We start from the raw sequence: 24,580 nt of genomic DNA, 5'->3' as shown, positions 1-24,580 counted from the left end.
TGCCCCAATGTTATCGGGGGGGGGTCGCGGCTTCAACGGGGCAAGAGGGCTTGGACTCCCTCTTGCCCCGATATCGTCGGGAAGGGGGGGTCGCGGTTTGACATGGCAGGAGGGCTTGGGCACCCTCCTGCCTGGATCGTTGTTGGGGGGGGGAGGATTCTGTAACCGGTTTTGTTTTTGACAGACACCGGTTACAGAATCCAGCTTTTAGGCGAAGGACTGGCTCCTCCTTCGCCTAAAAGCCCTTCTGTTGGACGTTTTTGGCTTAGGCGTGTTTTTTTTTTCATTATGGTTAAAAAGTGTAGACGTGATGTGGGTGTACTTTTAGACGTAGTGGAGATTGGGCGTTTAGGCAGAGGAAGGCCATAATCAAAACATGGACGTATGTTTTGGTTATGGACACTTTCCCTGCTTCTGGGTTGAACGTTTAGGGACTTAGGCCAAAAGGGGACTTAAACATTTTTTTTTATTTTGCCCCTCAATATGAACAGCAGTACTTATACCAAGTCCTGAACACCAGTACACATATTGAGCCCTGAAATGCAGAAACCTGTGATATCAGTGGGGTTATGGGAGAAAGACCAAGGACAAGGGAAGCACATAATTTGGTAGATGAATGGGGAAAGCTAGAAAGATTTGGATATCATCAGCATAAACTTATGAGCTACAGCTTTAGGACAAGAAGGCAGTGACACAAAAAAAGATAATGAGAAGGGTGGGTGGCAGATAAAACCTTGAGAAATTCCACAGGTAAAAGTGCAGATGGAGGAGAAAGCTGATCAAGCTCAGGGGAATAGATTGGGGGGGTATGAAGGGTTCAGTTAAGAAAAATATTGGTTTATATGCTGCTATATGTATATTGGATGTTGTAAGTTTGAAGATTTTTGTCATTGCAATTTTGAATATTAAATAAAGCATTTAAAAACAAAAAGTGACCTTAATGTCAAGAAAACCAAGAAGTAAGGAAGAGATAATGGTCTACAAGTGGAAGAAAGATTGATGAATACAATAATCAATGGTTCTATCAGCCAGGTCCACACACGTAAAATGTCTTCTGTAGCTCACTCATCTTTTTTGTTCACAATCTGGAAAAGAAAAACAAGCTTTCCTGCTTTATTGGGTCCCAAACAATTTCTCAATTTGGAATGAATGAGTCCAAAGGAGGAATATATTCTTTCCATGCCATCAGAAGCTGCTACTGCAGTTAAAACTGAAATTATTACTTCAACAGTCTCTTATTTTTAGTTTTATTTCTTAATTTGGATGTAATAGGGTATTAAGTATTAGAAATGTTAATTTCTTTCCTTTTCTTTTTCTTTCCTATTTAAATGGAGTTATTTTCATAAATTTGATCGAGTTATATTGTAAACCGCTTTGATCCTTCTTGGCTGTATATGCGGTATATAAAGATTTTAACAAACATAAACAAAAGCTTACTAAGTGACCTCCACCAGTTCACTGGTGTGATTTTCTTTAAATCATCATCGGCAAACATATATTTCTTGAATAGTTCCCCCTTAGCTCTGAAGTTTATTACAGTTGGCATTACAGATGGATGATTCCTGGATACTCATGCTATAGCTACCTCCTCTTCTTCAACACTTAAAAGTTTGACCCCCCCCAGTACTAGATATTGACATTTGCAAGAAAATGAGCTGAAGACAGTGCTTGTTCTATTCGTTTTTTAATGCTTGTCATTTAATTCTGTCATTGTACAGTTCTGTTTTTAAGTGCTCATTCAGTTCTTTCCAAGTTTCAACAGCATCAGTAATAAAACAGCTATTTTTCTGTATTTAGAAATGGGTTTCAGGATTCTCAGCATTTTCAAGTTTATTAAAATTTTGATAAAACGCCAATCATGACTTCTAAGCATTTTACATTAAAATAAGGGAAACAATCAAGAGTCAAATTAAAACAATACAAACAAAACATTCAGTAAGACAAACTGTACAAACATGCAATAAAACAGGAAGAAAGTGGGAAGAACTACAATATTTAAAAGAAAAGTAAATAGTAAAGGTAAAAACAGAGGGGGAAGGGGTGAAATGAGAGTTTAAACAGTTCAGAGTGATCCTAAAACAGGATCAACTTTCTTAAGCATCTTTGAAGAAACATTTTAAACTTCCTTTGAACTTATCTAGATTGCTTTCCGCCCTTATATGTTGAGGATTTTGGCCTAATAGTGCCATCTATTTTTTTCTCGATTTTGTTCACAAACTGTCATCAGAATAGGCCAGTTCTTGATATACTGCTCAAAACAGTCCATCTATCATCTTTGTAGGAGTGTTAACTTGGTTCCACCCATTCTTTTCAGAGCTGCAGCAGCAAAATGATTGTTACAGAAATATTTAGCAATTTCAACAACATTAGCCTTTATTTCTGGGACACTGAAATCTTCTTCACAAGTCCAAAAGTGAAGTAACCAGCTAAAGATGACCCGTCCAACGGGGCTCCGTTTCAAAGGGACAAACCCTCCTTCCTTAGGAACAGACTGTATAGTTGAATTATGCTCTCTGATGCCAGCCGAAGAATGAAAAAGTCCGGAATGAAAATGGCGCTCTGGGTTTTTTTGCTGTGTTTATTAAACTGCATACTAGACATTTGAATTTCTCTTCACATTTTATTATAGCTTTTGCTGCAACTTCCTGTAAGAATTCTGCTGTATGTGTATTTCCTAAGGTATCAATTGTTCAAGGTTTATTCAATATTTGATTAATCGCCTATCGTAACTACTAAGCGATTTACATTTACAGAAAATACATAATAAAAAATTAACAATAATATAATAAAATATTAAAATCAATTTAAAACAAACCAGACAAATCTGGACAGGAAACATTAGGAAAGAGGGGGAAGAAATACAATTTATAATAGGAAAGGAGGGGTAAATAAGGGTAAATACACAGAATGGATGGGAAAACAAAATAAATATATAGCTGACTGAAGTAAAAGGGAGTTGTACAGAGTAAATAGCAATTCAATTAAGGATTAAAAGCGTCTATAAAAAGAAAACTCTTAAGTTGGCTTTTGAATTTGTCGAGGTTTTTCTCCTCCCTTAAATAAAGTGGGAGAGAGTTCCATGTTTGTGGTGCTGTAACTGAGAAAATATACTGTCTCCTGGTATTTATGATTTTGAGAGAGGGAACAACTAATAAAAGTTGCTGATTGGATCGTAAGGTTTTTTGAGAAGTGTATGGGATTAGAACTTTATAAATGAATGATGGAGTTTTGGATGATAAAGATTTAAAGGTGAGTAAAGATAACTTGTATAAAATTCGATGTCCCACTGGTAGCCAATGTGCTTTTTGTAATAATGGGGTTACATGGTCAAATTTTTTGGCCCCAGTAATTAATTTAATTGAAGTATTTTGTATGATCTGTAATCTTCTGACTTCTTTTTGGGCCATTCCTTTGAATAAAGCATTACAATAATCGATTTTTGCAATAATTAATGAATGAATTAATGTATTTAAAGATTCTGCAAGAAAGAAATTTCCTCCTTCTGTTGTTAAAAAACACATAACAGGATCATTGTGGACATTACTCCACCCATCAAGACTTAGGTTAACAATTTTATCCTCCAAACCTGTTGCATATTTCTCCATTTCTCTGTCAAATAATTTATCTAGCAGTTTCCCTGCAACATCTGCTCTGTTGGGTAGATTGTATCCTGGTCTCAGGGATTGAACAATATTAATGAATTGTGGATTTTCAATCAGATAGAAAGAACAGTTTGTTGCATAAATAAACTGGGTAATTTTCTCATCATTTCCCTCATTTTCTAATCTGCTGGGTGGGGTTTTTACAAACTTATCTATGGTCATTCATAGATTGCCAGTTTTAGGTGATATACTGTGGATATATGACAAACACTATCCTGGACAGATAACTCTGAAACTGTAGAACAGGAAAATTGTGATCTCACAGGTGGATAGCTTCCAGAATTCTTTAGGTTGATAATAGATTCTCCTAAATAAAAAAGTCAATATTGTTATTATTGATACCATTTCTGCCCCATTAATATGACCTTCAAAAACAATAAACTGCCAGAATGCTGAAATTCATCTGTTGTGGACAAATATGCTAACAATACTCTTCACATCCAAACGATACAATTTGCACTGTTCCTTATTACCTTTTGTGTCTCATAGCATTGGCAGAGATCAATTGATATATATGGAAAGCAGACACCACTTTAGGCAGAAAGGAAGGTACTAGTCACAACCCTCTCATCAGAGAACATAAGAAAAGGTTCTTGAAAAGACAAGGCCTGCAACTCCAAGACCCAATAGGCTAAAAGATGTCTTCAATGTAAGATCCTTTAAGGTGCAATCTTTCAATGGCTCAAAAGATAAGAGGCACACCAACATTACAAGATTCAGATCCCACCCAATCTGAAACAGAAACCAGTGAAGAACATACTCCCTACACACAAGGAAGAGAACGGCATATATCCCTGCAATAAAACAAACTGCAAACTATTCCAACACATTTCACAAGACCCCACAGCCACCCACATGGGAAAAATATTCAGCATAAGGGAATCCTTCATATGCTCATCTTCAAATATAGTTTATATCATTCAATGCAAAAGATGCAGAGAAGGATGCTACACTGGAGGAAGAAGACAGACGCTAAAGACTAGTATTACTTTACACAGATATCATATTAAAAATTGTCAACCAGGGTACCACATCTGTGGGCCAACATTTCAAAAAACTAAAACACTGCATCAATTATTTTATGGCAAGTATACTAAAAGGTAGTTTTAAGACAATCCAGGATCGTAAGACTTTTAAGATCAAAATGATTTAACATTTTGACACTCACCAGACATGACTCAACAAAGATACTGGTCTTTTGATTTACAAACCATAATTTTTATTGCTTCGCCACCTTCTTATCGCCTTTTCTCCCACCCTACCTTTCCCTCCCTCTTCCTGTGAGACTGTCATCTAAATACTTTAATGTTTCACTCTTATATACCGATAACTGTCAACATTTTTGACTATCTCTTATCTGAAGAAGAAAGACTACCTTTGCAAGCTAATCTAACAATGCTCTGGTTAGTCCGATAAAAAAGGTATCACCTTAATTATTTTTATTTTATTTCTACATTACATAGAAACATGATGGCAGATAAAGGCCTAATGACCCATCCAGTCTGCCCTTCCCCACCATCCATTATCTTATCCCTAAGAGATCCCACATGCCTGTCCCATGCTATCTTGAATTCAGATACAGTCTTCATCTCCACCACCTCCACCAGAGACTATTCCATGCATCTACCACCCTTTCTGTAAATAAAGTCTTTTCTTACATTACTCCTGAGCCTATCATCTCTTAACTTTATCCTATGCCCTCTCCTTCCAGAATTTTCCTTAATTTGAAAAAGACTCACCTCCTGTACATTATCATTTACCTTGAAATTCAAAGTTGTATTTCATCTCTCCTTTCATCTGTGATCTAGTACCTCCCCCCTCTCTCAAGTCTCCCCCTCTTGTTAGATCAGGTGAAGCACTGGCTCAGAGCATTGATGATTTTATGTTAGTTGCCATCAACTCTTGTTTGAGTCCTAGCGACTTGTTGAACATCACCCGTGGCAGAATACAGAAGTAGAATGCCGGGTCTTTCTTCTGCTGTGCAGTATAAATTCAATGTTGTCGCTGTTGTGGCATCAAATGCAATTCTATGCCTCCAACACTGCCCATCTCGGTGGTACATCGTTAGTCTGACATCTCCACTGAAACCTATCTGCACTAGGAGGCCCTGGTGGTAGTGAAACTACCGATGGCATACCTTTCAGCTTCTCAGATGCACGCAAGCCCCAGTGGCACGACAACCCTATGTACCATGATGATAAAAGGTACCAAAATCGCTGTCCACCACCTAACAATGTTTTTCAACTTCTTCAAGCCAAGTACCTCCTAAGCCTAACAAATACCAACCAAGTACCTCCACCCAAGCTCCATCCCAGACCTCACCCCCATAATAAGAGTTCTAATTGTAACGTAATTTCTTCCATCTATTTTTCATATATACACAATATAATCTTATTAATAAATAATGGTAACCAAAAAATTAAAAAAACACAAAGCACACTGTACACAGAGATAATGTTAATTATCATTTATATTCTTTTTTTTTAAAGAGCTCAAGGCAGATGACTTTAAAATATGCAATACAGTAACAACTATAGAAAAATAGACAAATATAGTGCAAAATATAGACAGTATATATACAGTAAATTCTCAAAACTAACACATTTCGAACACTAAATTGAAAATAAAATCATTTCTCTTACCTTGCTGCTGTCTGGTGATTTCATGAGCATCTGGTTGCACTTCTTTCCGACTGTGACTCCAATATTTATTTATTTCTGCCTCCTGCATATTTCCTCTCCTCCAGACCTCATTCCCTTCCTCAACCAACATTTCTCTCTGTCCCTCCATGAGTCCAACTTTTCTTCCTCTATACTCCATCCCAATTGGATGTCTTCCTCTCTCTCCCTCCCTCCCCTGCTGCAAAGGGAGTGGAGAAAGAGAGAGAGATCCAGGGTGTATCTCTCCCATTCCCTCTACTGCCATATCCAACATTTCTCCCTCCTTTCCACCAGTCCATCTCTTTCTCTCTGCCTCCTGCAGGCTTCCTCTCCTCCAGACCTCATTCCCTCTCCCAACCAACATCTCTCTCCCTCCATGAGTACAACTTTTTACTTTCTGTCATCTCCCCCTTCCCCTGACATTTCTTCTTCCCTCCTTTCTTCCCTTCCCATCCATCTCTCAATCTTTCTCTCTCTCCATGAATCCAATACTTTCTGCCTCCTGCATGCTTCCTCTCCTCATTCCCTTCCCCAACCAACATCTCTCTCTGTCCCTCCATGAGTCCAACTTTTCTTCCTCTCGCCTCCACCCCTATTGACAACAAGTCTCCCTCTCTCTCATTGTCCATCTGTCTTGAGAGATCCAGGCATCTCTCCTACCCCCTTTACTGTCACATCCAACATTTCTAACTCTCTCATCCCCCAGATCATGTGCAGCATTTTTCACCACTGCCCACCATGCCCATTTCTCCTTCTATCACCCCTCTCCAGCACAATGCCACATCTCTCCCTCCATCATTATTTCCAACATTCTGCCCCTTTGCATCCCCTTCAATCTGTCCCTCTGGTCCCTGTCCAGCACCATAGCCAACATTTCTCCCTCTCATCTTTCTATTCCCCATGCATCTCTACCTCACTCCCTTCTATTCCCCATGTGCACCATCTCTCAGTCACACACTCATGCCCAACAAGTCTTCCTTTCTATTCCCTCCTTCCTATGTTCCAAGTTAGTGCCCCCTTCCTTCTGTGTCGGGTTCATGCCTCCTCCCTGCCTTCCAGTCTTTGTCCCAAAATTAAGTTGTACGCCTGCCCACCCACCCCCTCTGAAGCTGACCCAGTCACTTGTTGGAGTCGCACTCGTTCCCACCTCCCAACAGTGTGCAGGGACGGTGCAGGCAGCGATTCACACGCTGCACATGGCTGGCCCACAAGCCATGTCAGAGAGGAGGTTTCCGGGTCAGCCACTTATGTGCAGCGTGAGTCACATCCCTGCACGGAGTTCACTGGGGGCGGAGGGAGCAAGTACGGTTTCATCAAGTAACTGGGTCGACTTCGGGGGGAAGGGTGCGGGCGGCGAGGGAGGGATCCCCAGCAGCAGCTTCAGTGGAGGGAACAGGCAGGGATCCCCAGCAGCAGCGGCTTCTATTGATGGGCAGGGAATATCCTCCGCAGCGGCCAGGCTGCATACCAACAAGCGGCCCACGTCCCCTGTACCATGTGTTGAAAAACACTTCTAGAAGTCTGAAGGTAGACTGGACTAGGATTTTGGAACTCTTTATCCCTGGACCAGTGCCTCATATGGCATTGTATTTATGTACCTGAACTTATCAGTAGCTCATGCCTCAATATACTATCTAACAGGTAGCATCAGGCTCAGCTATATATAGCTATATTATTTCAAATTTAATGGGTACATTTTGGGAAAATTGATTTCCTTTCTTTCTGCCATACAAATACTGCAATAGTCAAACCTTATAGTGGACTATTTTTTAACGCCAGCTATGATCTTGCAGTGATAAGAACAAAAGAATAGCCATACTGGGTCAGACCAATGGTCCATCTAGCCTAGTATCCTTGTTTTTATAGTAGCCAATCCAGATCACAGGTACCTGATCTGATCTGCTTCCTTAGACACGCATATTTTATATAAACCTGTTAGACCCGGCTACATAACTCTTCGGGAAGTCTGCCGCTTAAAAGCTTATGTAACAATGAGAATACTTGGCTAAGCCGTGGCGCTGCCTAATAGTAAATCTGCGCTCGCGCTGGAAGCTGAGCCAAACGGAGAAGAGGGCCTTAGGGATCACCAGACGTAGGATTTACACATTAGATTTCAAAGAAAGCTGAAGTCTGACAGCCGTGGCCAAGAAATGAACGGGTTAGATTTTTTGGACCGAAAATAGATAGAATTAAAAACAAAAACCCCCTAAGTACTTGTAATAAAGGCTCAAAGCCTAACACACAAATCCGCCAGCTAGTTACATAAGAACTGAAGAATGAGGGAATTCTCCTTTACTTACTTACCTATCTCTGATTGAAATCCACTCATTACTCCCGCCAATTTCACTTTCCGAGTTCCGGTATCAGCAGCTACGCGGCGTCACAGACACTTCCGGTACCCGATGATGACGTACCTGATAGCGGAAGAAGCAGCTATTTAATTTTTGTTTCGTTTGAGCGGGTGGTAGCCCTGGCTGTGAGCTCTGTTTCGGCAGCTTGGGTCCTGGCCTCCCGGTGGTCGGTTGTGGAGGTCAGGGGTCACGAAGATGGCTCGGGAAATGTTGCCTTGCCCTCAGGAGAAGCTGGCCCTGTCAGCGCAGCCCTCGGAGTGGCAGGATGATGAAAGGATGGCCTTCCTCTTTTCGGCCTTTAAGCAGAACCGGGAAGTGAACTGCAGTGATTGGGACAGCAAGATGATCTTCTGGGTGCCCCTAGTGGTGAATCAGAGCCGGCAGAAGGGGGAGTTGTGCTTTACTTTGAAGGAGCTACAGGAGAGCTTTCTGCGGAAAGGCAGCACTCCCTTGGGACTGGGCACAGTCATTGAGGAAATGGTCAGGTGGGACACTAACATGGGATGATACTGCTGTACTCTGGCCATAATATTTCTTTACTGCACTGACTTTCGGATAGCTAGACATGGCCAAGGAAAGGCTACAATGACACAAATTTAAGGGGTTTTCTCCCCGTATATAAAACAAGAAGCTGAGTATATCATGGGCTATTCATGGGTATGCTGCCTTTCTATAATAGACCAAAGGCAGTTTACATATTAAAATATATATTGGGGCCCCAAAATTAAGTGCTTCTGGATGTTTTAAGTGGATATAAAACTACTACCGGTACTACTGCTACTACAAAAAAAAAAAAAAAAACCCTCTGTAAACCTCATATGCCACAAATACACATTCTCCTCTCCACCACTAGTAAAACTAATTAGAATTATTTGACAGCATTATTCAACTAATTATATAGGAGTGAGATTTGAAATCTGTTGTCATCCCTAAATTATGCTGAATGGAAAGAAATCAAGTAGTTTTGTAAACAAATATACAGTGTATACAGAATCAGCTAACAACCTGTACAGACCAGCATTAAGAAGCATCTCCTTACTGCCCACCAGACAAGAATCTTAATAATAGTAATAAACATTCATTTCATTATCCAGGCACTGTATAAGATAACAAAACCTTGAAAAAGCTTGATATCTCTATATATAGCAAGCTTGTATTAGCTCAGTGCTGTCAGACCTCAAAATAGCAGCAACCTTGCCCACAGAAAGATGGCAGTATAAATCTTGGAGTATGCTTAGAGCACCAGTACAACAACTATTGCACTTTAACTAAATTGGGCACTAAAGTTATAGAACACTGTTTAGCACCCACTTATACATGTAAACAGAACAAGCTAGATTGCAGCAGATCCTTTCACAGAAAGCATATACATGCAGATTCAAGGACACTGGGACATTTTGGTTGGAGGGGCCAAGCAAACCAATCTTTGCCACTGTCCTCAAGTGCTCTAGTTGCAGATGCTGTGTTAGGCAAAATAAAGGTCAGGCCACAACCTTAGTTAGTCTATCCCAGTGGTTCCCAACCTTGTCCTGGAGGAACACCAGGCCAATTGGGTTTTCAGGCTAGCCCTAATGAATATGCATGAAGCAAATTTGCATGCCTATCAGTTCCATCATATGCAAATCTCTCTCATGCATATTCATTAGGGCTAGCCTGAAAACCCGATTGGCCTGGTGTTCCTCCAGGACAGGGTTGGGAATCGCTGGTCTATCCCATTTCATTGCCAATGAGCACACTTTCACCAAATCTCTCTCTATATCTGTTCTGTGATGGCAAAAGGAAGCAAGTGCCAGTCTTTACTGAAGCATTTCTTCCTTTTTCCATTGCAGTACAGATATGTTTTCAAACGTTTGTTCTTCCGGAGATAAGGAGTTTAACAGCCTGGGAATTGTGTTGTGGACAGGCAATTGCAGGATGCACGCAAGACCTTGTGGACATATGATCTTGAACAATTACAGCTTAATTTACAGAGATTGAAGCAAAAGTACTTTGATTTTAAAAACAAGGACAGTTGCTTGGTAGCATATCAGTTGAAAATGTAGTGTGCACACAATAATATCCTGTCTATTCACAGGACAGCTGGGGAGGTGGTCTGAAAAGACAGATATATTAGGGCCTGCTTAGTGGATCTCCATATGTCTATTCCCTGAAGGAGGTAGTTGAGTCCAAGCATATATCTCAGTATCTTGACTCCATCTAGCTGGAAAAGATTGATGGCTTGGATGTGAGGCATGTTGATAAGCTTTTCACAATGAGTGAGGCTCAAAAGGCTCTTTGCTTTATGAAGCCAGGGAAGTTTCCTGGGCATGACAGTTTTACAGTCTAATTCTACAAATGTTTTGGAGACCTGCTCTTGCCTCTCTTCTACATCTTAACTTGTTACAAATGGATAATCAGCTGCCTTTTTTGTGATTGGCAGGCATGACGATTATCCTGAATGAGGGGAAGGATCCCTTGAATTCCTATTGCTTCCTATAAACCCATACCTCTGTTGGGTGTGGATACCAAGATCTTTACGAGAATATTGGCTGATTGAATGATGAGTTGGGTTTCTTGTATTGTCCATTCAGACCAGTTGGGGTTTATTGCGGGCAAACAAGTAGGAGATAACATTAGAAGGCAGTGAACTTAATGGAAAGGGTTTGTAAACTCAAACAGGGGACAGTGTTCTTATCGATCGATGCTGAAAAAGTATTCAACTGGCTCTCCTGGCCTTTCATGTATAAAATATTGGAAGAGATTGGCCTGGGAGCTCAGATATGAGAATGGATCCAGGTTTTATACACTAGGCTGCATTAAGGTAAGTAAGAGCTACTCGGGGACATTTCCGCTGTTGAGGGGAATGAGGCAGGGATGCCCACTGTTGCCAATTTTGTTTGCCTTGGTCATAGAGCCCCCTTGCTCAGAGGGCGAGGCACAGTAAACAGATTGTAGGGATGTGGACTCAGGCGGGCCATTACAAAATGAGCCTCTTTACAGTTGACTTACTTTTTACATTACAGGAACCTAGACGGTCAGTGGGAGTATTTTGGGATCCAAGGTACAAATTTATATGATCTTAACTATTTGCCCCTTTTTTCTCAGATATGAAGGGATCTGAATAGATGGAGAGGCGGGTCATTTCCCCTTAATGTATCGAAAAAACGGCTTGAAGTTTTTCGCCTTCTTGGTAATTTTTTCCTCGTAGTCCCTTTTGGCCCCTCTTACTGCCTTATGGCACCTGCTTTGATATTGCTTGTGCTTTTTCCAGTTTTCATCCGTTTTTGACCTTTTCCATTCTTTAAACGAAGCCTTTCTTGTCTCTGATAGCTTTTCACCGCTACAGTAAGCCTCGCCGGTTCCTTGTTCTTTTTCCTCTTGGATCCCTTGTTGATAACGCGGTATATATAGATTTTGTGCCTCGGTGACTGTGTCCTTAAAAAGGAACCACACTTGCTCTGTTGTTTTTACAGCACTTATCCTCTTCTTAATCTTCTTCCCCACCATGAGTCTCATCCCTTCGTAATTCCCTTTTCGGAAGTTCAGCACCATGGCTGTTCTGGATCGTTGTTTTGCCCCCGTGACCAGGTAGAAACAGATCATATTGTGATCACTGCTTCCCAGCATCCCTTCTACTTCTACATCTTGCGCGGTCCTTGTAGTCCATTTAGAATTTAGTCCAGAAGGGGATAGGGTTACACGCTGGGGAAGTAACAGATCATATCTTATACTGGGTTAGCATTTCGGGGGTGAGGGAGTACAGTTACAAGCAGGGGAAGTAACAGAACATATTAGGGTAACAATTTGGGGGCAAGGGAGTACAGTTACAAGCAGGGGAAGTAACAGAACATATTAGGGTAACAATTTGGGGGTAAGGGGATAGGAAAAGATCAAAATGTCAGGAAGCTTAGTCGATCAACTGTCTGATGCCGTAGCTTATGGGCTGTAGTATCATCCGTGGGCTAATGTGGATGAGAGTGTGCTTGTTTCCTTAGTCCACATCAGTGAATGGGAGGGTTGTAGTTGGGGTGTTGGAAGAGGAAGGTTTTAACTGCTTTCCTGAAGTCCATCATGTTTTCCAACACTCTGATATATGCGGGTAAAAGGTTCCACGTTTTGGTAGGAAGTGGGTGAAGGATTGTTTGCAGGCCGTTTCAAGGAGTAAGGAATGACCTGGAGGTATGTTGAGTCATTTTTCATCCTTAGAGTGAAGATTCTGGGTATGTAGGGAGTTAGGTTTCTTTGATATATACTCTAGCACCCTCTGATAGAAGGCTTTATGGGCTAGCATGCGTTTCAAGTTCAAGTTTCAAGTTTTATTTTGATTTGATAAATCGCTTATTCAAATTTACTAAGCAAGTTACAATAGAATAAAATAAACATAAATTTAGACATACTATTTAAAATTTAAAAATAATGGGTTGGACCGACAAACTTACAAACAAATTGATACATAAGGAATGGAGGAATAAAGTTACAATTTAGTGCTTTAAAGTAGAAAAAAAAGCCATAAAAGGAAAAAAAAAAAACATTAGGGAGGGAGTAGTATAATCCTAGAGGGTAACTACTTTACTATTTGAATATAATTTATAGTTTAAAAGCATCTTTAAAAAGAAAACTTTTAAAGTTATTTTTAAAATGGCTGAGATCATTTTCCTCTCTTTAAGTAGTGAGGCAAATTGTTCCAGAGTTGCGGGGCCATCACCGAAAACATATCATGGCGTCTGGTTCCGATGACTTTCAGGGATGGGACTACTAAAAGCTTTTGGATTGTAGATCGGAGAGAGCGTGATATATTATAAGGAATAAGCATTCTATTAATAAATTGTAGTTCATTGGTGGCCAAAGTTTTAAATACTAGGAGTAATATTTTAAAGGTAATTTTGGGAGCCAGTGTGAGTTAATCAAAAAAGGTGTAACATGATCATATTTTTTACCGTTATGAATAAGTTTGACGGCTATGTTTTGTATTATTTGAAGACGCTTCTTTTCTTTTTGTGTGATGTTTATTAATAATGAGTTGCAATAATCAAGTTTAGAGATAATTAGGGAGTGGATTAGGATGTTTAGTGATTTTGGCTCGAGGAACTTAGAGATCGAGCGAATCATGCGTAATCTATAGAAGGAGAATTTTACTGTATTACTTATATGTTCGTGATAGGAAAATTTATCGTCAATAATGACACCCAATATTTTTAAAGATGTTACTAAATCCAGATGAATGTTATTAAGAGTGAAAGGAATACTCAAGCTTATTCCCTTTTTCCACGGGAAAAGTAAAGCTTTTATTTTTTGTATATTTAGAGCTAGCTTGTTGGAATTGAGCCAGTCTTTGATTGTCTCAAGTTTTTTGTTAATCTCAAGTATTTCCTCTGTATTTTCTGGATTTAGGGGATGTGTAAGTTGAATGTCGTCAGCATATGTGTATGTAGTAAAGCCTATTGATTGACAAAGACTTAATAAGGGTGATAGGAAAATGTTAAACAATAATGGGGATAGAATGGATTCTTGTGGAATTCCATAGTTAAGAGTATAAGACTTTGATGTCGTGTTATTGAAACTAACTATGGATGATCGATTAGAAAGAAAGGAGGTGAACCATTCTAGAATTTGGTCACAGACACCTATAGATTTTAGTCTATCAAGAAGTAAAACATGATCAATGGTGTCAAATGCTGCTGATAAATCTAAAGAGAAGAGGATAACAGAATTATGATGGTCTAGATGGTAGAGTATATTTGTATATTTGTGGTCAGACCAATCAGTGAGTACTCTGTATTGTGTTTTTTTCTGAATCCTGTCTGGTTTGGATGTAATACATTGGTTGATTTGACGAAGTCTGATAATTGATCAAATACTAATCTTTCTGTTAGTTTAGCTAAGAATGGAATATTAGCGATGGGATGATAATTTGAGGCTTCCTCAGGGCTGGATTTATGATCCTTTATTATTGTATAAATTGTTGCAGTTTTCCATGACAGTGGTAATGAACCCATGCTAAGGCTCTTTAAAATAAGAGTGTATGAATGGGCCGAAACAGGAAAAAAATTTTTTTAAGATGAATGGAGGGATGATCTCTGATTGGGAACTGAATAGCCATACTGGGTCAAACCATGGTCCATCTAGCCCAGTATCCAGCTTCAAACAGTGGCCAGTGGTCACAATAACCTGGCAGAAACCCAAATAGTAGCAACATTCCATTCTGCTGATCCCAGGGCAAGCAGTGGCTTCCCCATGTCTATCTTAATAGCAGGCTATGGACTTTTCCTCCAGGAAACCCAGATGTACTAACTGTTGTAACCACATCTTCTGGCAATGAGTTGCAGAGCTTAACTATTTGTTTAGTGAAAAAAAAAATATTCCTATTTGTTTTAAAAGTATTTCCATGTAATTTCATTGAGTGTTCCCATGAGTGTCACACATGAAGCAAAATTATCCTCCATGTTTATTACTTTGACAACACCTGAAAAAATGATAAAGTTATGTGAATCAGAGGATTTGTGCAGGTTCTTGATGTTATCTTCAAGTGCATAATAATATAGAAGATGACAGCAGATAAAGTCTGGTTGGCCCACCTATTGTACTCTGTAATCACTGACCACCCAGTGACATCCTACCTATTCTTACCCTGTAATTCGCTGATTATACAGCTCTCTTCACTGTAAACTGGCTAGAAGTCGCAAGATTATGGCGGTATAGAAAAAATAAAGTTATTATTAATTGACAAGCACTTTTAAAATATGTAGGTGGTTTGTACAGGTGTTGTGTTCATATTTATTTAATTAACTTAGGGAAAATTGTGATTGTGTTGACTTCCTTTTTTTTCTATTTCTTATAGACAAAAAAAGCTGCAGAGGGAGTCAGAATTTGTGTCAAGCATCAACAGTGGCTGGATCTCCTGGGGTGTGGGGCTGTTTTTGGTAAAGCCCCTGAAGTGGACATTTTCAACAGTGCTAGGCGAGAGTAAAATTCCTGCCAATGAGGTGTTTGTGGTTACTGAGCTCCTGAAGGTAGGTGCTGTTTTGTTTCATAGGTGTTAATGGAGTCACTCCGATCCATGTGCAATCTGTGTGTGATTGGAGGCAGGCTGACCAATTCACCAACCATCTGCATGCAAATGGTGACGATTGGAGGCATGCCCCTAATCGATTGCACAGATCACTAGAGCCCCGACAGTAGTGACAGGAGAAGCAGCCTTCTGTCACTGCTGTCAGGGCTTCTGCTGGCTTTTTAACGCAAGTGCTAAGCACACCTCTTAGGGAGGAGTGTTGCTGGACCATAAGGTAGATGTGGGCCTTAAAAGACAGTCTGAAGTACTGGCTTTGGGCATCAAAGCTGCTGCAGCAGCTGCCTCCTTTGTGGCACAGGCTTGTCATGCAAGATTGCAGCCTAGTTCCTCAGAGCTGGGGGACATCTGTCCCCACATGATTAAGGAGGGCCGATGCTCTTTCTACATCATCAGAGTCCTGAATAAGGTTTCAGCTTATTCTGTTGCTGCCCACCAAATGCTCTGGATCAAACAGTGGGCGGGTGACTCAACCTCCAAGGTCACTCTCATCAGATTATCTTTCAAGAGACAGATGCTTTTTGGCAAAGGTTTAGCCAACCTCATAGCCGTTGTGGTGGATTGCCACCCTAAATCCTTCCTTAATTGCATGTGCCATCATTCTGCTGGGGGCAGCAGAGACAGTTTTCATCCCTCTAGGAGATCCTGCCAATTCTCTGGTTACTCTTCTCTGTGATGTAGGGAACAGCAGAATGACAAATGGAACACATTGATCCATTGACCTGTAATACATCTATTTGAACCCCTTGGAATGGTTTCTTTGAACACTCTAATAGGCTGAAAGTATTAGGGGTTGGGTTAGGAGGATGGGAGAGCTGTTAGGTGATGGTGGTTTGGGAAGGAGGAATGAGGATGAGGGCAATGACAATGCTGTATTTTTCACAACCTACTCTTAAATCCACCAGCTGTCACTGAGCATTAAGTTTTTATGTTTATTTTGGTGGCTGAAGTTGCTAGGGATCCTTTAGAGGAGAAGATGGCAACTTTTTTTTCCCATCCAGTAGCTAAACTGAAAGGAGTTAAAAAAAATGTCCGTGTGCTAAGATGAACAATTTTCATAATAACAGCACCAGGGAAACCAAGCGCTACTTTCCCTATAATATGTCAGATAAGTAACTCCCCGGAGCCCATCGGGGAGATTGTTAATGCAAAAAGCAGCATGTAATCTACAAGAAAGGCAGAAAGATTAGAACACGAAAGGCTGAAAGGAAACAGAATGATATGAAGGGAAAAGTTTATGTGCAGTTACTTTAGTACTTATTGATTTCTATTCTCCTAGGCCTCTTCCATCTCCCATACTCCAATACAAGTGTCCCACTGAAACATTACATCACACAAATGCTCTTGTAATCCAAGAGCAACACTTAACCTGTGGGACAGACAAGCTCACAAGAAGATCCCTAATAAATAAAAATTTATTTCATATAAAAACTTACTTTCTATAAAAGAAATTTGATATAATTAACCCTTTTGTGTTTCTTGTTGCCATATGGCAACTGAAATAAGTTAAAACACATATAAATAGCCTATCCTAGATACATATATAGGAAAGGCTATTTTATGTGATTTTGTAATTTGGGACAAACACAGTGGATCTCTAAGTAGAAAATGAATGGCATAAAACAAGCTAAGGCCAGTACTGGGTGTCCTGTATATGGTGATTTGGTTTAGGATGAGCTGGGAAGGGCTTTGATAGATGTTCCAGTGACAGGATGGTTAGGATAGGCTGGAGTGGGCTTTAATGGCAACTTTAGAAGTGGGAACCTAAAGACAGTACTGGGCAGATTTATATGGTCTATTGCCCAGACATATTAAAGAAAAAACAATTTAAACATGAATTTATAATGAGTGTGAATATTGGGCAGACTGGATGGACTGTTCAGGTCTTTTATCTGTTGTCATTTACTATGTTACTATGGTTACATTACACCTTGAGAGTTTGTTTTGAATACCACATTATGTATGCAGTGAACTGAAATAAGCTAAGCATTATATGGGCATGAAAGGGTTAAATATTTGCATGAGTCTAGCCAAGCTTCAAAACTGAAGCATATCGTTCTACAATGGCATATTCAGTTTCTATGCACTTTCCTGTAGGCCGCTTGTGGGCTAGGTTGAGGAAGAACACAGGTGCATGTAAAAGTGCTTTGTGGTTTTCCCCCCTCCTCTTCCTCCCCTATTGTTCTGGGCCTGATTGTTGATTTTAAACTACACAGTAGAGAATGACTTGGGGACAAACCTGTCCCCATCCCTGCAAGATTTGTCTTCATCCCCTTCCTGTCCCATCCCTGCAAGCTGTGTTCTCATATGCACAGTTCACAGTAGCAGTTGGACTTGGTAGCATAGGAAGAAGCAGCCCAATATGCAGCAGGTCTCTTGTCCTCCTCTTACTGAGTGACTAGAATGAGGGAGGGAGGGGACACGGGAGAGGACTTGGGGAAGGGAATTGGGATAGAGAAGCTAAGCTGGAGGTAGGGTTCTAGAGCTGGGAGATAGGAGGTGTGATAGAGGGAAGGGGTGCACATATGTTGGCATCAGGGATGAGGACAGAAAAGGGGCAAGTTGGAGAGAGAATAGGAGAGAAGGGGCAAGAGATAGGGATGTGAGAAGAAGCTGAACTGAACATTTTTCTCTTTAATTCTCTTTTTCCCCCATCCTGAGCATCCCTTTTCTTTCTTTTTTTTTAATACATTTCCAGTCCTCCCACTTCCTTCTCCTTATCTCTACTCCTCCCTTCTTCCCTAATCATTCCTGATTCATCATCTTACCCTTTCCCTATCCATTTTTCTCTTCTATATCAATATCTAAAGTTCTCTAGCCATTAATCTCCTAAAGCAAGGTTGGAAAACTATTTTTTATTATAAATATACATTATTAATATACACAGTAAGGCTGTACCAAAGTTTTTGTATTGGATTCAGGCCCCAAATAGTGCCCTGAATACATTATTTGTATTTGGTCAAAATTCTAATATGAATAATTTGGGGGTTGTATTGTGCTAAATCCTACTGGAATAAACACTTGATTTCACATTTCTTATTTTATTATTTGTTATGTTGGAGCTCAGTGTCCATTATTCATATTTAGTATTCCGCCAAATAATATTTTTCATTATTTGTATTCAGCCAAATAGTAAAATATGCTATTCAGTACATCTCTAGTAATTCAAATATATGCAAAATAATTCAAATAGGGACAAGTGTACCACATAATTGCTGCAGAATCTTTGCTGTGGAGTTTTCTATTACCACAGATCTACCCTAATCTTCCATGCAGGTAAACAGTGGAGTGCCACAGGAATTTATTTATAAAAAAATCCTGAGTGGTGTAGAACGGGTACAAGTGGATCAATTTTTTACTCCTTCAAAAATTACAGACTAGGAGACACTCGATGAAGTTATAGGGAAATAACACTTAAAACCAATAGGAGGAACTGGTTTTTTTCACTCTAAGAATAATTAAGGCCTGGAATGCATTGCCAGAGGATGTGGTAAGAGCGGTTAACTTAGCTGGTTTAAAAAAAGGTTTAGACAAGTTCCTGGATAAAAAGTCCATAGTCTGCTATTGAGAGACATGGGGGAAGCCACTGCTTGACCTGCTTGGCATGGAATTCTGCTACTATTTGGGCTTTTGACAGGTATTTGTGACCTGGATTGGCCACCGTAAAGATGGGATGTTAGGCTAAATGGCCCTTTGATCTAACTCTGTAAGGTTATTCTTATGTAATCTGGGGATTGTTTCTATAGTAATTTAGTAGTCTAATACTCTACACATTTGATTGTTGTCAGATTCTCATTTATAAGTTTGATACAAAATGTTCAGGAGAAGAAGAAACTTGGGTGGGTTTGAAACTTCTAACATGTCATCATTTGGAAAATTCTTCATATATGGATATATAAGAAGATGTCAAAAAGCCAGTTTTCTTCAAAACATAAGAACAAAAGAATATAAGAGTTGCCATACTGGCAAACTATAGACTGAAGGTCCATCAAGTCAATAGTGGCCAATCTAGGTCACAAGTACCTGGCAAGGTCCTAGAAAAGTAAAACAGATTTTATGCAGCTTATGTTAGAAATAAGCAGAGAATTTTCCAAAGTCCATCTTAATAATGGTTTATGGACTTTTTAAAACCCTGCTAAGCTAACTGTTTTCACCACATTCTCTGGTAACAGATTCCAGCGTTTTAACTACACATTGAATAAAGAAATACTTTCTCTGGTTTGTTTTAAACCTACTACTTAGTAGCTTCATTGAGTGCCCCCTAGGCCTAGCATTTTGGGAAAGAGAAGCATGCAATTCACATCTGTCCCACTCCACTCAATATTTTATAGACCTTTGTAATATCTTCCTAGAGCCATTTCTTCTCCAAGCTGGAGCCTTAGCCACTTTAGCCTTTCCTCATAGGAAAGTTGTCCCATCCCCTTTTTGTTTCCCTTTATACTTTTTCTAATTCCACTATATCTTTTTTGAGATGACCAGATTTGCACACAGTATTTGTGATATGATTGCACCTAAACTGTTTTTCAAACTGTGATGTATATACACCCACCTCATCTTTTGCTTTTTCCTGCAGGAGAAGGCGGACAGCGTGTATTGTTTGTTCCAGAATTCTTTCCCGTCCTCCCAGTCTATGGTCTCCCTGTCAGAGCTGCACTCACTCTGTGCCTCCCTCTGCCCAGATGAAAGGATGTTCTACCTAGTGCTTCTTCAGCTGCAGAAGGAAAAGAGAGTTACGGTCTTGGAAATGAATGGAGAAAAGGTAAAGGGGAACCAGTGTAATATGATCTGGTTGAGTGCTGGTGCATGGCAGGGGTTTCATACCAATAATCCTTTACTAGATACATCATACTACAAACATTTTCTGTATTTACTAGGGCTTGATCATTGCTGATCATAGACGTGTGGTAAAATGTGACCTACAAGGTACGTTATTACTTCCTCTAAATTTTAGAGAGAAACAGCTGTTATCTCAAAAAGATGAATGACTGCTTGCAGAGCTCCAAGATCAGAATGCATTGCTCATTTTTATTCACCACTGCTAAATTGCATCAAATAGGTGAACGCAGGTGGCTTCCGATCTAGGGTTTCCTGAAACTTTCACCACATAGGAGCAAACTGTAGAGCAGTGTTTCTCAACTCGGTCCTGGTGTACCCCCATGCCAGTCAGATTTTCATGATATCCACAATGAATATACATAAACTTGTTTTGCATACACTGCTTCCAATGTATGCAAATTTCTTTCACGTATATTCATTGTGGATATCCTGACAACCTGACTGGCAAGGTGGGACACCAGGACCGAGTTGAGAAACACTGCTATAGAGAATGGCTATTTACCCTTATTAATAATAGTTGGGCCCAGGACAGTGTTTGTCAAGCCAATCTAGTTTTTACAATATCCATAATGAAAAGGTTTGAGAGAGGTCTGTATGCACTGCCCCCTTAAAAACAAATCTTTCTCATGCATTTTCATTATAGATATCCTGAAAACAAGACTGGCTAGGGGTTACCCCAAAACAGGCTTGAAGGACACTTGCATAGCTTGAAGCAAATTTAAGAAAGTATTTTTTAGTTCATACAATTAAACTGTGGAATTTGATGCCAGAAAATGTGGTCATTTAGTAATGGAACAGGTCTGTTAATAATTAGGTAGAAGGGATCACCATTCTTACTTCTGGGAATGAGTAAAGGGAAAAGATTTCCCCATTAGGATGAACCAAGTAGGGGGATTTGGATTTAACTCAGTCCTGTTCAATTACATCTTATATCTCAAGTTAACTTGAATCAGGTACATTAGGTATTTCTCTGTCCCTCAAAGTGTGGTGCAGTGGTTAAAGCTACAGCCTCAGCATCCTGAGGTTATGGGTTCAAATCTACATTGCCCTTTGTGACCCTGGGCAAGTCACTTACCACCCCCCACCTCCCCCATTGCCCCAGGAACATTAGATAGATTGTGAGCCCGCCGGGACAGACAGGGAAAATGCTTCAGTACCTGAATAAATTAAATGTAAACCATTCTGAGCTCCTCTGGGAGAACAGTATAGAAAATTGAATAAATAAACTCACAATCAATTTGTCCCTGAGGCAATGGAGGGTTAAGTGACTTAACCAAGATCTGAATCCTGGTTTCAATAATTCATCCTGCTGCTCTAATCATAAGGTGACCAGATTGGCCTCTTTTGGAAATAGGATGCTGTACCCAACAGATTATGGATCTGATACAGTAGGACACTTTGCTCCTTTTGAACACATGTAAATAGAGACATAAAACTCCATGCACATGTCTGTCTGTTTTATGTTCAAATATTTTTTTATTGTGAATGCAACAATAGCACGCAACAAAAAATACTACAAATCCAAGGAACCAACATCCAACAATACAAAATTTTGTGTTTTCCCCCTTGATTTTGCTTCGGTAGAGTAAGAGTAGAGAACCCCGCCCCCTCCCACAACCCTACCCGACCATGCATGTGCAGTGTCCTTATTGGTAGTAGAAAATGAATTGGTGAAGGAAAGAATTTTTATGGCAAGGAAAATGGAATCTTTTGAAAATCAATTAAGAAAAAATAACCTGAGACTTTTGAATTTTCCTAAGTGTCCTTTGATTTCTCCATTGGAGATAGTAAGAAAATATTTTACAGAAATTCTTGCTATTCCAACGGACAGTTTGCCTCTGATTGTGAGAACTAATTACCTTCAAATTAAGAAACCTGCAGGGGTTTCTACCCCTAATGAAACTCAAGTTGACAAAGTGGTGGATATGAATTTAACAGCTTTTTTGGAAAGTTTGCTTGAGGTCATAACGGAAAGAAAAATTTTGCTGATAACTCTTGCTTTGGAAAGTGATAGAGAATATGTATTGCATCTTTATTTCTGACATTTAAATGATCAGTTTGGGGTTTTTTGACTGTTGCCGGACGCGGAGCTTTAAGATGGTGGCCTGAAGACTGCAGGGAGACGCCTAACCTTATGGTGAAAAGAAAATCCAAAGCCCGGGTTTTCCCGGAAGAATCTGTAATTCAGACAGAGCTGATGGACTATTATCCCAGGACAAGCAGGCATGATATTCTCACATGTGGGTGACGTCATCTACGGAGCCCCGATGCGGAAGCATTTTCAAGCAAACTTGATTGAAGATTTAAGTTTGCTCTGCTGCTCCACGCATGCGTGCCTTCCTGCTCCACTAGGGGGTGCATCCCCTCGTGATCTCCAGTTCAAAATTTTCCGCTGAGCCTAGAAGTCGTGTTTTTCAGGCTCTGCCCCAACTGCCTTCTAGCACCGCGATTTTTTCTTGTTTTTTCCTCGATTAAGTCGCTGTGCGCAAATTCTTTACTTTTCAACTTGATTCCTGCTTCGTTTTTGACGACCCGGAGGCTTCCGGGTCCCCGTGGCCGCGTGGCTAATCGAGCCACGGCTACTTTTGATTTAATGTCCCGGCCTTTGACCGGCTTTAAAAAGTGCACCTGGTGTGAGCGGCTTCTTTCCATCACAGATCCGCATCGCCGGTGCATCCTCTGCCTGGGGGCGGCTCATCCAACCGACTCCTGCCCCCAGTGCGCTACTTTCCAGAATTGGGCCCTCCGTCGAAGAAAAGCCCGCATGGCGGACCTCTTCACCCCGGACCAACCCTCCACCTCGGCCTCGAGGTCGGCCCCGGCCTCGGCCCTGGCCTTGACCTCGGCCCCGAATACCTCGGCATCGCCTCGAGACTCGACTCGGAAGTCCTCGGGACAACAGAAAGCCTCGGCCCCGGGTAAGTCCCCTCTTCCCTCTTCATGTTCCGTAACATCGAAGAAGCTAGCCTCGGGGACAACGTCGACGCATGGCGGAAGCTCCATGCTTACAGCCCCGGCTAAGCCCTCCAAGCCTTCGGGCCGTGCCTCCACCACACGGGAATACTCTGATACGAGGTCGCCCCCGGTGGAAGCACTGAGGCAGTGGACATGCCTTCGATGCTGTCCGTGCCCGTCTTCCAGGACCTACTCCGAGCGATGATCTCGTCGGAGCTGTCCGCTGCAATGGCCCAGTTTCAATCGGCCTCGACCTCGACCCCGCATGTGCCAGACCAGCCTGAACCTCGCATCGAGCAACCTCGGGGAAAAGTGCGCAATCTTCGCCGCATCCCATCCTCCTCGGACTCCTCGCCGAGGCGCCCGAGACGCTCTCCCTCCGCAGACCGCCGAGGGGCAAAACGTTGTGCTAAAACGACAGAAACCTCGAACCGCCGTACCTCCAAGAAGGCCCGAGGTTCACCAACTCTACGAGGCCGTTCTCCTACACCTCGTACGGGACCACTAAGGGTGGCTGAGTTATCACTCTCCAACCCGCGCATCCTCCGAACTCCCCCTCGGACCGGGATCCCGACCCAAGGTCGCAGGTATTCTCCGAGGGAGTCCGGGTCGAGGTCACCGATTCGACATCGATCGGTACCCCGAACCCCGGCATCGTCTCCGAGGGGCTCCTCGAGATGCCGAAGATCGACAACCCCGGAACACTCTCACAGTGCTTCCCCGGCCTCGGAGCGTGGATCGGAGCAGGAACCTCGATACTCGAGGGAAGCCTCCCCATCCTTCTCCACCCGACGGAGGTCTCGTTCACCAACCCCGCACGGGACCTCTCAAATAGAACTTCAATAGTCAGATTTAATAATGAAAATTCGAACTCATTTACCACTTCTTTTGGTATACCTCAAGGCTCAATACTTTCCCCCTTATTATTCAATATCTTTTTATCTCCGTTACTAGAAATTAGTCAGGCCTTAGGTTTTATACCATTCTCTTACGCCGATGACATACAACTAATACACCCCTTGGATCCTGGAAATTATTCAGAAATCTTAGATATAAATCAAAAATTGGAAA

The 24,580-nt window shown here is 41.1% G+C and overlaps 2 protein-coding genes across 2 annotated transcripts in view; one reads left to right on the top strand and one right to left on the bottom strand.

Annotated features, from left to right (window-relative positions):
• Positions 1-8,775, bottom strand: part of GINS4 (GINS complex subunit 4) — a 48,016-nt gene extending 39,241 nt beyond the window's left edge. Inside the window, exon 1 of the mRNA XM_033948581.1 lies at positions 8,627-8,775. The gene's annotated coding sequence lies outside the window, so the exon portion shown is untranslated. The remainder of the gene's footprint in view (positions 1-8,626) is intronic.
• Positions 8,776-8,809: 34 nt separating this feature from the next.
• The window catches only part of CHMP7 (charged multivesicular body protein 7), a 42,304-nt gene continuing 26,533 nt past the window's right edge, over positions 8,810-24,580 (top strand). The window contains exons 1-3 of the mRNA XM_033948580.1: positions 8,810-9,158; positions 15,491-15,662; positions 20,292-20,477. Coding sequence (XP_033804471.1) covers positions 8,869-9,158; positions 15,491-15,662; positions 20,292-20,477 — 648 coding nt within the window. The 5' untranslated portion in view covers positions 8,810-8,868. The remainder of the gene's footprint in view (positions 9,159-15,490; positions 15,663-20,291; positions 20,478-24,580) is intronic.

The sequence above is a fragment of the Geotrypetes seraphini genome, chromosome 6, assembly GCF_902459505.1.
Source record: "Geotrypetes seraphini chromosome 6, aGeoSer1.1, whole genome shotgun sequence".
In the NCBI taxonomy this organism is placed as follows: domain Eukaryota; kingdom Metazoa; phylum Chordata; class Amphibia; order Gymnophiona; family Dermophiidae; genus Geotrypetes; species Geotrypetes seraphini.
The sequence above is the reverse complement of the archived record's forward strand: the minus strand, read 5'-3'. Positions and strand labels throughout refer to the sequence as shown.